The sequence below is a fragment of the Cervus canadensis genome, chromosome 26 (assembly GCF_019320065.1).
Source record: "Cervus canadensis isolate Bull #8, Minnesota chromosome 26, ASM1932006v1, whole genome shotgun sequence".
Classification (NCBI taxonomy): Eukaryota; Metazoa; Chordata; class Mammalia; order Artiodactyla; family Cervidae; genus Cervus; species Cervus canadensis.
Window position 1 is genome coordinate 4,118,428 of NC_057411.1, and position 15,062 is coordinate 4,133,489.

The 15,062-nt window shown below is 37.4% G+C and overlaps 1 protein-coding gene across 16 annotated transcripts in view; it reads right to left on the reverse strand.

Annotated features, from left to right (window-relative positions):
* Positions 1–15,062, reverse strand: part of CLOCK (clock circadian regulator) — a 131,956-nt gene that overhangs the window by 50,583 nt on the left and 66,311 nt on the right. For 14 of the 16 annotated variants that reach the window (XM_043448414.1, XM_043448413.1, XM_043448410.1 and 11 more), the window contains 4 exons: positions 13,702–13,761; positions 10,055–10,203; positions 6,977–7,068; positions 1,091–1,180 (listed from right to left, as the gene is read on the reverse strand). In XM_043448414.1, the coding sequence (XP_043304349.1) occupies positions 1,091–1,180; positions 6,977–7,068; positions 10,055–10,203; positions 13,702–13,761 (391 nt within the window). Of the gene's footprint in view, positions 1–1,090; positions 1,181–6,976; positions 7,069–10,054; positions 10,204–13,701; positions 13,762–15,062 lie in introns of those variants that run through there. The other 2 variants (XM_043448418.1, XM_043448417.1) reach the window with 2 other exon arrangements.

Sequence of the window (15,062 nt, forward strand, 5' to 3'; positions counted from 1 at the left end):
TAGATGCTGCTGACCTCTGCCCTACTTTATACTGAATTCTCCTCTGCTCAGGTCCCTTCAGGAATATGCATGTACTCTTAGCTTAAAAATTCCCTAATTTTGCTGTTTGGAGAGATACTGCTTTGGGAAAGATATCAGTGTTCTTACTTGCTGCAAGTAATAATAAATCCTTCCTTCTCCTAATCTTTGGCTTAGCTGTTTCTAATGGCTTGACATCCACCAAGAGGCAAACCCATTTTTGTGTAACATTACCTTAGATGAGAATATTACATATTCAACAAAAACTTCAAATTCATAAAAACTGTCAACTGGAGCACAGCACCTAGTATAGTATCTGGTAGCATAGATGTTCAACAAATATATGTTAAGGAAAACAGCAAACACATAATTCAGGTACTCACCATTCTAATCAAAATTTACATATAATTCTTTTCTGATTATCTACCCTTTGGGTCATATTAAGAACAAATGGAATATGGGAATTAAAATATTATCAACTCAAGCCACAGAGCACAAAAGTTCTGTATCTATTATTTTCAGCATGTTCTTGTAAGTCATTCTTTTGAGAAAATTATTATTTAGCTGCAACAAATGTCTCAGTAGAAATTTAGTTATTCCCAAGATATTTTCAATGAATAAGTGACATCACCACAACACTGATTAAAGTTAATATTGAAAACTCAGCATTAAAATAAAGAGGACAGGAAGAATACAGGTTAAAGTAGGTGTTGAATATTTAGTTACTACAGATGAGAATCATGACTGAGCTGAAAAAATACAGCCATACTAAGACGAAGACATACTTAGAGGTCTCATCCCCACTCTGATCATTGTTCAACAGTGAACTCGAGGCTTCACTTCTTGAGGTTTTAGAATATTTAAAAATAGGCATCAAGTGAGAAAGACGGGGTGGGAGGTAGGAGGGAGGATCAAGAGGGAGGGCACATATGTATACTATGGTTGATTCATGTTGATGTACGGCAGAAAGCATCACAATGTTGTAAACCAATTATCCTCCAAAAATAAACATATTAATAAAACAGTTTTTTTTTAAAAAGTGAGAAAGGGGTCACAGGATTTTTATACTTACCGGTAAATGTTCAAGCAATGAAGTTACACTCTCAGACACATATATTATGCTTCCATCTGTCATGATTGCTAAAAAAAAACCATCAAGAGCCTGAAATTAAACATAATGGTCAGTTAAATGAAAAGAAAAAAAGTATTTCACAGGACAGACATAAAAATCTAAGATAAATCACAAAGAACTAGAAATTTCTAGAGCACTGTCAAAATACTAGCTTTTCCCCTTTACAATACCTTAGTGTCTATCTTTGTGCATTTTAATATGCTTCTGGAAGAAAAATATCACTCTATAACCATTACTGAATGGCAAGTTTCTAAAAGATAGAGACTTAATGTTCTACCTTTGTCGTGTTATTATACAACAATGGCCTTATTTGAAGAAGTTAGTATTTCCAAAGCACAGATGCCATCAACAATATGTCTTTGGCCAACAAAAGAACACATTATCACCATCACATATATAATATTAACAGAAGTATACGACTGAAGCACAGGGAGATACATGGAGAATAAGCTGAAAGGGAGTAAGCTGAAAAAACAGAGCGAGGTCAGCTCATGGAGGGCTTTGAATATCAGGACAAGACATACGAACTTTGCTTAAGAGTGGTCTGGAAGCAATGTGTAAAATGGATTTTGAGAAAAAAGTGAATTAAGAGGAAAGTTTCAGTGACCTCTGGAATAATCAGAGAAGTTAAGGAGAATCCGAATAAAATTAGTAGCAGAGAAGGACGGACTCAGGCAAGCACTAGGAGATGTGACGTTGCGAGCTCAGGGAGGAGCCAGCACAGGGGAGCGACACCTAACAAAAGCAGTGTTCTATTCATGTCTCACAGAGCTCTTCATCCGAGAATCCTGGGCACCACAGCGGACGCTGAAGAAATGAGACCTGCAAAAATGAAAAGGATGCCAAAGACAAATCTTTGGGGCGCACGCTATGTACGGAGATGAGGAGGAGCGGACGTGCCAGAGAGAATGACGACAGGAGAGAACACACACTGTTGGTGAAGTCCGTGGAAGAAAGCGTGACAAAGTGAGTGAGGGGTCAGTGAAAAATGGGGTCAAACAAGACGAGGAACTAAAAAGCGACTTGGTGACTCTCAAGAGTTATGCCAACAGGAAGGAGATTCATGCTACAGTGAGTTTAGAGATGGGTGGATCATCAGAAGGCTATTATAAAACACTTTGTTCAAGTTCATGAAAGGACACATTTTGAGAGGACAAAGTATCAAGGGAAGTCATTTTCTTAGAAAAAGTAACTGAAATGTATTTTCAGGCTAAGGAAAAGAAGATCCAATGGAAAAAATGCTGAAGACTTCCCTGGTGGTCCAGTGGCTGAGAACTCACCGCCAAGGCAGGGGACGTGGTTTGATCCCTGGGCGGGGGGATCCCACATGCCTTGGGGTAACTAAGCCCATGTGCTGCAGCTACTGAAGCCCGCACGCCCACAGCCCACACGCCACGCGAGAAGCCATGGCAGTGAGAGGCCATGAGCTGCAGCTAGAGCACAGCCCCCGCCCGCCGCAGCCAGAGAAAGCCAGGACGCAGCAACCAAGACCCAGAGCAGCCGTAACAGACGAGTAACTCAAAAAACGAAAAGATACTGAGATACACAGCAGGTAAAGTATGTCGTAAGAGGAGCTCCTCTTCTATCAAACAGTGATCACACTAAATCTGAATTTCTTGTGTAAGCCAGGGCTCTCTCAAAGGATACAATTCTGGTAAGAACTATAGTGTCTGCAACACTGTGTATCTGCAGCACCTGGCATAGGCGTGGCACACGGCAAAGAAAAAATACTTGTATGTTACTTACGCGTCTGAGAGTTAGAGCAAGCGCCCTCTAACTCTAATTGTTGAGGTATATGGTGAATGTATGGAAAAAGGCATCCCTCCACCTCCTCTTTTATTGAAGGAAGACATTTGGGTATCAGAAAGTAATTAATTTGAGCAGATGCCTGCCTTCCAGGATGGCTCAGACAAACTCATTCTTGATTAATGTAAGAGGAAGGGATGAAACCTTATAATTTAAGCAAATGCATGAAATTTTCACAAAAACTCTTTAGTACAATTACGCCATTATTATTTCCTAACAAAAAGGGTCAAAATGATGTTAAGAACATGCTTTTCTCATGTGAAGCTAGACTGTGTCATCTTTGAAAGCAGATTACTATGATGATCTCTACTTATTCCTGGGAGACCTACTAGGAATTAGGATGCAGCTCGCTTCTGTGAAGGGAATAAACTAAAATCAGAACTCTTAACGACCTGATCCCACTACCAGAGGCAGAGCCTGCCCCTTTCTCTTCTGAAGCAGGTAAAGATTCAGCAGAGAAAGACCTGCATCAGCATCCCGCCAAGTCTTAACACAAGAAAGGATCCAGAGTTCAAACTTCTTTTGAATGGAAGGATGTAGTTTTCCAAGAAGGTAGGTACGGACACCAAAATGGGAGGGGCTTTGACAAGGGAGACAAGAGATGTGGAACAAGACAGATGGCCATCCTCATTCCAAGACTGACAACAGTGAAGGTTACCCCTTGTTCACGTTGTTATGATAGGAGGGACAGGGCTCATTAGTTAAAACTCATCTTCCTGTTTGACATCTACTTCGCACATATCACAAGGCCTGTACACATCTTGGTTGTTTACTCAGTGAGTACTTAATCTGGCAAGACTGGATGGAAGTCCCAAGGAAGGGGACAGAACCTCCTTGCAATAAGGCAGGCAGGGCCCTGGCCCTTCCCGTGTAGAGTACTGGGGAGAGATGCCAGCTGTCAAGAGGAAAGAACTCTGTACCAGGATGTGACTCCACACAGAGATAACTTGGCACAGAGGTCTAGTAAGGCTAAATTGCCCTTATTTCCTTGGTTAATCTCAACATCCCCAACAAGGGTAGCAAGGAATATTCCTTAAGCAACAGAAACAAGGGAGAGGGATGGGTGGCAATAGAAGAATGAAGAGAGACAGCCAACACACAAGGTATAAGTGAATTTTAAGATCTTAGTCTCAGTTCTTTGATTAATTAGCTGACTGGACAAGCTACAATCTCTCCAGGCATCATCCATAAAATGAAGAGTTTGAGCTGAATGATCCCCAGCTCTTCTGCTAGCAGCTCTAACATTCCTAGACAAAACCTACATCTGAAATTCTGCTGAAAAGGGCATCCAGATTGCCTAACTGTAATCTGATCAACTGATAAGCCAACAGTAACACAACTAGGTTAGCTGAACCCAGGTTATAATACACACAATTATACATATCCTTCAATATTGGCATATGAACATTAAAATGCCTACTTAGCAGGTGCAAATATTCACTAAAAAATAAAAAATATGCTTGACATATTAAAAGTTAGTAGATGTAATATTTTTCAGGAATGTAATTTCAAAGCTGTGAGGATAATCATGAGAAAACTAACTTATAGTTTCTAAATTAACATGTTTAAATATTCTGTTATATATAAGATTATAATCTCTAGACTCTTTGATTTAGTTATTTTTAATACTACATATGTACTACATGTGTCTTCGCAATTAAGTTAAAATCTGTTCACTGTAAAGAAAAATCTGAAGACAATTCTTTTTGATTTAGCTTATTATTGAATAGGTAATTTACCTTCCTAAGTTTCTTAAACATAGATACTGCATTAATTTATGAACTTATAAGAAAATCTGGGGGGACTTCCTAGCAGTCAAGCAGTTAGGATTCTGCACTTCCACTGCAGGGGGTGTGGGTTCGATCCCTGGCTAGAGAAATAAGATCCTGCATGCCAATCAGTGTGGCCAAAAAAACTCAAAAAAATAAATGAAGAAAAATTATTAAAAAAAGAAAATTTTCACACCAATAAAGCAGGGTAAGTAAAGAGTTTATGACTGGGACTCCCCTGGCGCCCAGTCGTTAAAAACCCGCCTCGCAGTGCAGGGGGACGCACGTTCAGTCCCTCATCAGGGGAGTAAGATCCCATGTGCCTGCTAGCAGCTACGCTTGCCGGCCACAACCTGAGCCCCTGCATCCCAGAGCCTGCATGTCCCAGCTAGAGCATCCATGCACCCCCAAGAGCATCCCACATGCTGCGATAAGACGTGACACCGCCAGGTGAAGAGAAAGGTTTTAAAAGGGTTCCTGACAACACAGATGGTACTGCCTCACGGCACTGAGAAATAAAGACAGATTTAAAGAACAATCCAACGAGCTGATTTCTTCTTGGGGTTACAAACATTAGCTTGTTTGCACCCATGGCACTGAGAAATAAAGACAGATTTAAAGAAGAATCCAACGAGCTGATTTCTTCTTGGGGTTACAAACATTAGCTTGTTTGCACCCTTTCATAAATGCATAATTTCATAAACTTAATCTAAAGAGATAATTTTGGACAATGTCAAACTCCTTTTTAGAGGAGAAAAAATTAATTGGAACTATTATTTGGTTTGTAACTTGTGTCCACTCATTTAAAGAGCTAATTGCTGGTCACAAGCTAAAAGCTCTGTGCCCCAGCTCTCATGAAAAGAAGTGCCATGAGCGGCAGTGGGCACAGGGGCTGGGGCCACAGGCTCAGAGCCTAGTTTTCGTGCAGTGAATCCTGGCTCAGCTAATCGGTTTTATTTTGAGCAAATTTCATAATCCCTTTGCTCAATTTCCTCATCTGAAAGTAAGAAAGGGATACTAATAGTGTATCTTCATAAGATTACTGTGAGGATTCACTGAGGTAATAGTATATAAGATGTGCTCAGTTATTTTTTCAGATTTTAAGCATGGCTTTAAGTATATATACAATGTATTTACACTCAAATCAGTTTTCATATGGTGACATTTCTGCTGAATATATAAAGACTTAATCCAGCAATTAACTGTTCTACCTAGTAAAGACAGAAAAATAATTCAATAATTTGCAAAATACTGTTGCTTTGGACTTTAGTCAACATGCAAAGACACTTGAGACATGGTTCTTTATACATATACCACAGAGATATATGCTTAAAGTCTAAAATAACAAACCTGAACAGACAGAATAAGAAATGCAAATTATTTAACAATCTCTACTTCAACTGTTTTCTTCTACTCCTTCTGTCTCTAGCTTCTTTTGCTTATCTACTTTTCTTGTCCTTAACTGTTAACACCCAAGTATAATACCACCTTTATTTATTACTAGTGTTTTTGGGGGAAAAAAAAGCCGTCATAAAAATCTGATACTCAACTCTGTACTTTGTGTGCATGAAGATATCCTTATTAATCTAAATTGGAAATGTTTAAAAAGTAAAACTGATAGGTATGAGTGACTCAAAATTTTTGTGGATTTTATAACTGACTATGTGACATATAAAGTTTTGCAATTCTAAGCAAGTATGATCTGAACTGTATTCAAAAATAATTCTGTCATGGAAGAACGTCTACTTTTAGAAGGAAAACCTTTTAGAAGTTTCTATTTAAAACGAGAAGAGTTGCCTTTCAATGTATATTTCATTATTTTAGTATTTTCAAAATACTTCATTTAGTATCATCTTGTATTTAGGTGGATTTTAATTTGTTGAAAAAAATCCTACTGTCCAGTAAAATACATTTCGTAATATTTACTATGTGTTGAATAATATATTTTATTTTTCATTTAAATGTTAGTGTTGTCCAGGTAGAGAACTTGGTAGTTATAGGTTTCTGACTTATCAAGCCTCTCAAAAATTCAGAGGATACTGAAAGCACAAAGATTTGGCGTTATTTTACCACATATAGTACTATTTTATTACAATACTTACATCACTTAATTTTAAATGAATAGTTGGTTGACTTACACTGAATTAAGATTTTTCAGTATTAAACTAATATTGTTAAATCTATACTAGAATTGGTAACCCCTATGATTTCTTAAGAAAATAAAACTTTTCAAAAATTAATCTGGACATACCTCTAGCATTAATTGTGTAAACTCTTCATTACTAAGGAATGTAGGTTTCCAGTCCTGTCGAATCTCACTAGCGTCTGACTGTGCAGTGATTTCTGTAAACAGATTAACATATTAGTGGCACTAATTGAAGAGGAGAGCCATCATCAAAAACATTTATTGGTCTAGGCAGGTATCAGGAGGTCCACATGTTGGTATGATGAAATATTTGAGCTAATGTAGCAGGTCATCTGCTTGAATAATTTGGATAAGTTTAAGACTAGTCTCTTGAAAATGCCAGTCTCTGAATTTTCTCTGGAGAGCTTTGAGAACCTTTGTTCCTGACTGGCCTGAGATTGCTTCCTGCTTTACACAATGATCAAATAAGAATCAGAATAAGCAGACTAGATCAAGCATTAGAAACATATTCTTTCCCCTTTCTTTGCCTTTCAAACAGTAGTACCTAGAACAGGCCTCAGGACATAAACCTGGAGGAAAGGAGTCAAGGAGACCAGTCAGTCTGCTTTTCAAAAAGAATTATTTCAGGCCTGCCTATTGCCAGGCAGAGATTCTTCCCAGGCTAAGGTGTTCTATTCTTAATCAAAGAGACTAAACTAAAATTCTAGGCAAAAACTTTATAGTAATAAACCCAGACTGATTCTGTGCTGTGTCCTCTGAAATGTTTTCTTAGTGGTAGGAAGCTGGTCAAAATTTGGCGATTCCCTAGCTTTTGGCACATATTTTAACACAATTATTATAGTTTATTTTGCAACATACTTCTAATGGATTGTTATAAAAAGCTATTCATAAATAATGAAATCTGTATAGGCAGTATTTTTTCCATATTGAAATGCAGACATATTAAAACAACCAAGCAAAATTAAAATACATATCATAGATTTTACTGTACAAAATATACTCTATCTTGCAGTGGAAAATATGGACTAAGTTGTTTTGATTTCTCTATCACCAGATATATAAATACAGCATAAAAAATTGGCACCCCAAATTTGGCATATTGGAAATGTCTGTATTAGATATGAATAATTACAGCTACTAATTCTGTGGAATATAATCATGCCTTTCAAATTCACTTAATTATATACATTCAGAAAAAAGGACTTAAATCCATAAAGAAATTCCATCAAGTTTAGCTAAATCCAGGTTTAATTTTTAGAGTAATTAAGTATGTAAGAATTACCTTTCAATTTCAGGTAAATTTTAATTTTGTGAGAACCATAAGCCCAACTTTTTAAAAAAATCTAAATGCCAAAATTAATCCTCTATTGTCAGGGGGAAATAATTATGCATGCATATCATTTCATTCAACAATCATTTACTGAACTGCTACAAAGTCTGAGGAATGAGCACACTAACAAGGGATGAAGAAATCAGTGAGAATGCCATTTGCAGAGATAAAATGTAATGGCAACATAGGCAGTAAAAATGCACACCAGAAATTTTGACACATTACCAGAAGAATCAACAAAATTTGGCAGCTGTGATAGTGTGCACTAAAAAATGCAAACTCTTCTCAGGTCTGAGTCCCGGGGACTGAAAGGACTGTGGTGTGAAATGGAAAACTGAAACAAAGAGATGACTCGGCAAAATGAAAATGAATTCAATTTTAGATGTGTTGAGTCAGAGAACATTTAAAACCAAAGATCCAGAAGTTACCTGGAAATGAAAAACTGTAAAGTCTGCATCTAAAAATACAGACTTAGTAGTTTAACAGAGAGGCAAAACCAAAAGCATAGAGAAAGCATGAACACAAGATAAGACCTAGAGAAATGGCATGTTCAGAGGGCAGAAGGAGGAAAGAAGTTAGCTTGCTTGGGAGAGGGAGGTGAATGAAGAAGCCCAGTATATCTCAGAACAAGGAGGAAGCAAGCCAGTGGAGCGCAGGTAAAACTTTCCAGTGCTTCAGAGATGCAGAAGAGGATGAGGTACAAGAAAGAGCTACTGCTTTGCTGGCAGCAGAGAGGGTGGGGGACATGGTACTAATAAAATTAACAAAAATAATTATAAACAGTGGTGGAGCATAAACCAGGCTAGTAATAGATTACAGAGTGAGCTAGCGAGAAACAAAAAAAGCACTAGTTACAAATTATCTTTTGAGAAGTTCTATAGTTTATTTGCATCTGAAAAAGGAAATGTCCTTCTACACAAGTTTTTCACCTATTTTCTATTAAGTAGCATGTTAAGTACCAAAATACTTACTATTCTCTAAAATTTCCTTTCCATGACATATTTAGTCAAAGTGATTTTCTTTAACAAATAATCACTTTAAAACCATGTTTATTTCCTAGTCACTGAAATAATGTTTAAATTACATCTCATGATCTGACTCTATTCTCCTCCAAATACACTCATCACTTTCCAGTTCAATTCTATGCTCCAGTTACACTGACCTCTCCTTCCTTCTCTGGTTTTACACATGCTGCTCCCTCCATGTGAAATGCTGTTTTCCTTAAGATAAAAGGAAGACTCAGCTGGAAAATCAACTGGTCTTATGACTTCTCTGACACATTCTTTCCTCTGTGTTTTCACATAAATATTCTTTACAAGCACCACTCACATTATAATTACTTGCATTGTAATTAGCTATTTATATGTTATTTGTCTCCCTTGGTTTGAGTTACTTGAGGGTCAGAACTATTACCCTGCACCACAAGAATCTAGGCTGTGTGTGTTAGTCGCTCAGTTATGTCTGACTCTTTGTGACCTCATGGACTGTAGCCCGTTAGGCTCCTCTGTCCACGGGGATTCTCCAGGCAAGAATACTGGAGCAGGTCACCATGCCCTCCTCCAGGGGATCTTCCCAACCCAGGAACTGAACCCAGGTCTCCTGCATTGCGGGGAGATTCTTTACCGTCTGAGCACCAGGGAAATCAAGGATATAGTAGGCACTAAATAAATGTTTGTTGAATGAAAGAAAGAACATACCAGGGAATCATTAAAAGGCAATTGTTTCTTTCTCTTAAAAAAAGGTTAGGAAGCATCCAGTCCCAAGCATCACTGCCAAGATTCTATCACATTATGCTTTAAGAGAGAGTCTGTTATTAAAAAAAAAAAATCCATTTTACAAAGTTAAAAATGTACCTTTATGCTTTCGTAAAAAATCGATGCTCTTCTGTAGAACAGTAGATTTGTCCATCTTTCTAGCATTACCAGGAAGCATGGATCCCAGTTCTTTAATGAGAACATTAAACTGATCTCTACGTTTCTTTTCAGATTTGTTTCTAGATACTCTGATGGAATAAAAAATTACATAAGCAGCTTTCAAACAATCCATTTAACTACACAAATAGTTTAATACAATGCTCAGTATGGACATGACCACAGAGCACATACATACTTCTGTGAATACAAATGGTAATGAATGTTCATATTCTAGGTTACCAACAATATAGTTAATTAGGACAGTAATTTTTCTTCTTGGCTTAACCACTAAAGAAACTTACATATTAAGCACTTGGCATATTGTTTTTAAGACAAATTACGTTCAAATCTCAAGTTTTACTGAATCTAATATTTATCAAGAATTTGTGTTTCCCTTACAAGGCTATTATTATTACTGAGATATTTTGTGAAAGTACATATAAAATAGAAATACAAATTATTAAAAATTACTGAATAGGAGAAAGTTATCCATCTCCTGTAGGCTTTAAATTATAAACAGAAATATAAAGATGAAAATCTCTCTACCCTCAGGCTCACCCACACAGTCTTTCTCTTTACTCCTCTATCCCAACCTCCAACACAGAGCTGTAACCACTTGCTTTCATATCTAATCTCTTCACTGGGCTGTGGGCTTCTTGATAGCAGAGCTCAAATTTTTTCATCTAAGCATTTAAGCATAACACCTAACAAACAGTAAGTGCTCTAAATATATGTGCTAAATGAATAATTCCCACTGTTCTATGTGAAGCAGTAACCAGGAGCAATTCTTAACTGCACTCAGAACTTGTAAGATAAATACAATCATTTACAGAGCAACTAATCATTCTGTAACACTTCTAACTATATGCTTTTGTGAAGTCAGACTTTAGAATTCAGTTTTTGTTTAAACAAAGTATATTACTTTCCCAAAAGGTCAGAGGATAATTCTATTAATTTAATTTTTTTTTTTTCAGTAAAGAAGCAGCATTTATTCCGTATTAGTACTGGGAAGAAATACAAAAAAACCTCTTAAGAAATGTAATAGAAATTAACTGACCCCCCTCACCAAACACTAAACTCTTTGTTACAATGATAGAGACTGTGCTAACAAGGGCTAGGAATACTGGACAAAGATAACCCTTTCAAGAAATTCACCTAAATCCTATGGAAACTCTTAAGTGTGCTACATTGAATCATGAAGGCTGAGTGAGAAAGGGGCCAGCGGGGGCGGGGGGGGGGGTGCGGCAGGGTAGTGGTGTGTGAGAAGGCCATTCCAGACACAGGAAACTTGTAGAGGGATGAAAACCTATCACAAGTAGCTCAGCATGGCTAACGTGGCTAGAGTACAGGCTTTCTGTGCCCAAGTATGCTGGAGTCGGGGGTGTGGGTGGTGGGCAGTTCGGAATAATAAGTACTCAGAAAAAAATCATTACGTTTTTATGCTACACAAAAGGATTTTAGTTTCAGTGAAAGTCATTAAATAGTGAAAGGTACTGAAAGGCTTTAAGGAAAGAAACGCCATGAACAGAACTGACTGTTAGTAAGACCGTTCCAGCAGCCGAGTAATGAAAGAATCAACGCTTGGCCAAACAATCCATTCAACAAAAGCTACTATGCCAAGTAAGACTGGAGGCCAGGTGACCACTTAGGAGGAACTGCGAGATCCTGGCTACAAACCACAGCAGTGGCAGGGTTAACACAGCAGTGCGGGTCTGAGGATTAACAGGCAGAACTAGCAATTCTAGGCAAATCAGATTTGGAGTGAGGAAGCAAGAGAAAACTCTAAAAGAATTTCCAAGTCACCATGTAATGTAACACGAGATATTAGTCCGGGTGGAGAGACGGTTTGGGGAGAATTTAAATGTGGAGAAATTGCTTGTTTGACATTTTAAAGGACATATGCTAGAGGAAGTGAGACAGATCTAGTTCTACTCCTCTAGAAAGGAGTAAGCAGGAAATAAGCACCAGAGAATTAGTATCTATGAACTATCAGAAGACATGTGTAGAAGGTAAAATTTAGAGCCATTATTGTATATTTATATGCTAGGCATTATTGGAAACATTTATGAAACTTCATTTAATTCCTATGAAGTAGATCTTATAATTTTTCATTTTATAGGTGTGCCAACTCAGGCATAAAAGAGAATATGCCCAGGATCATACAGTTACCATGAAGTAATCACTTAAAACTGGCGTTTTAACTCAAGTGTAAGAAATACATGGAAATCAAGTATCATTGACAATTCTACCACTGGATCACACTCATTAAAGCAACTTTACTTCATGTTACATTCAGGTTGGAAGTACTCAGCCCTTGTGATGACCTCAGTAATGATAGCTCACAGATGTCAGAGCTCAATGCAGTCTGGGTAATTCTGACAGCATTATTATGAGGTCTTCTTTCTCCAAGGTTTCCCACAATCATAGTATTTTTGGTCCCCTAAATACATGATCAAACCTTCATCTCTGCAAAGAGAAAACCCTTAGCTCACCTTATCCATCTACAAATTTGGCCTTTAAATCTGTCCAAGTTAATTCCTCAAAGTTCTGCCTCTTCATTCAGGCAAGACTGATCATTCCCACCTTAACAGTGACTTTACTTCTACCCTAAAATATTTTATAGAAACTTTCTCCCACTAGACTGAAAGGAAAGGAGTTATCCTATATATGTTTAGCTTCAAGTACAGGTCTTTTTATTTACTTGAATAAAGTTATATAGCTTTCCTCAATATTTTCCTTATCCCAGTACCATTTATTTTGCTAAAACAGATGTTTAGGAACTAGTTCTTATTACATGTTTATTTTTTGTTTCTGAATGTAATGCTACAACAGCCTCTACCCTCATCTAAGCACCCACATAGTTCAATGTGACTGGGAAAAAACCAAATACTGCTCACTCTCAGTGACTACAAACTTGGCTGTAATGCTATCTGGACCCTCCCTCCTGCTGCTTTAATTACCATCGAGGCCCATATTTAAGGTTAAAGCCTCAGCATCACCACCATGGCTCTAGACGCCATCTGCTCTCCTACTTGATGAACCTCTCCATCAATTCTCCCTGTCCTCCCCTATCATCTATTTTCCCTTCTACTGGAGAATGGAGGCATGTCAAAAGACACAGAGAAGCCAACTCTGAAAGACCGCCAAATGCCAAAGCTGGAACAAACCAAGCAACTGAATGAATAACATAGCACTGGAGTATAAGATCCCCCCATGGGAGGTGAAACTCAATTCTCCCATCTCTGCTCTGAAGGTGTGCTATATTAGATAAATCGCTTCCAAAGAACAGAGTAGGTTAAGGAAAAATAGTAACTACAATGATGATTCTAGGCACACCCTCCCTTAGCAAGTAATTGAAGGCTTACATCCCCAGTGATGTCATGTAAATACTAACTGCCATAATGTGATGTGGTGAGAAAGGCACTTTTAGAAGAAAATTTTATTTAATTTATAAACTACATACTGATATCCTCAGCTCTTCTACTTTCTAACATATCTAAGTTCTTAAGGCAGACAGCTTTTGGAAGTCACTGATTACATTTACTTGTTACTTGTTTTTCCCTATATCATATCATAAGCTTAACCACCTTTTTGCTTTGTCCTTGTCATCTTCTTCCACCAACCCATCAAAAATACTACCGTCATCTCTAAAAGAAAAAGATACAGAAAATAAGAGCAGATTCACTAAGCAACAGCAATACGAAAACAAAACATAAATCAATCAGTTATAGCCTAGGATCTTTGTAGAGTTAGTTACAGACTGCACAAATTCAAACCCAATAAATATTAACCCGTTTTCTAATACATACAGACAAAATTCAACTATGTTTTACATTTTAAAAAGTTTATTAAAATAAACAAGAATTTAACCAAAAGTTAAATATCTTATTTCAAACTTTTAGTAACTAGTGAAAACCTAGAGAAAATCAGTGTATTTGCCATTATAAAAATGATTCACTTAAAGTCATATTTAATTATAGTAGCACATTTTCAAATAGACATTTACTTTATAAAACACACATCACTCAGAAACATCACACTATCTAGCATGTTAACTTATACTGGTATCATTTCATTCATTACTGATCCATCTGACAAACATTTTTTTTGTCAGCACTCTGGGGCCACACTCTATTCCAGGCGTGGCTACCAAGCAGTTAGCTAGACATATAGGTCCCTGCTCCCCTGCAGCTTATTTTCTAGTAGAAAAAAACAAACCAACATGAAAATGTGTGAGCTGTTTTTTATTTTTAAAGGAGCGATGTTTTTATTACTGGGTGGTTATTTTAGTCTGTGTGGTTAGGGAAGGACTTGAAGTGGGAACATTTGAGCTGAGATCTAAAAGACAAGAAGGTGTTGGTTCTGGGAAGACCGAGGGGAAGAGCATTCTAACAAAAGTCTCTCTGAAATCTGGAGACCTGGTGGCTAACTCCTTAACCTAAGGGGCAATATGAAATAGTTTCAAGTGACTTATGATCTTTTACATGAACTCACTATTGATTCCTTTAACCACATCTCTCTGTGGGCTATAAAGTGCCTATGAGTCCCACAACTGAGATCATCTACAAATCTTCTATCATAGCAAACTTTTGGGGTTCCATGTAAACACTAAAATTTATAAAAAAATTCTACATGTAAATGCACATCATTGAGGAGAGAGTCCATTAAGTTTCATGACATTCAGAAAGAAAATGAACTCATATTAAGAACCACTGCTTTATGTCTGAACATTCTGATGTCATCCCTAGATGTCATACAATCTAGAATGGGAACTGGAAATCGTTCAAAAGTACAACACTGAAATCATACTTAATGCCTCAGGGGTAGTGAAGAAACATTCTTTCTGAGAAGAAGACTCTACACATAGATTCCACCTGAAACTACTGCACAGCCCACATCTATGGCAGGGCTCCCTGAGCAAACTCCCTGCCCTTCAGATCTTAAGCTC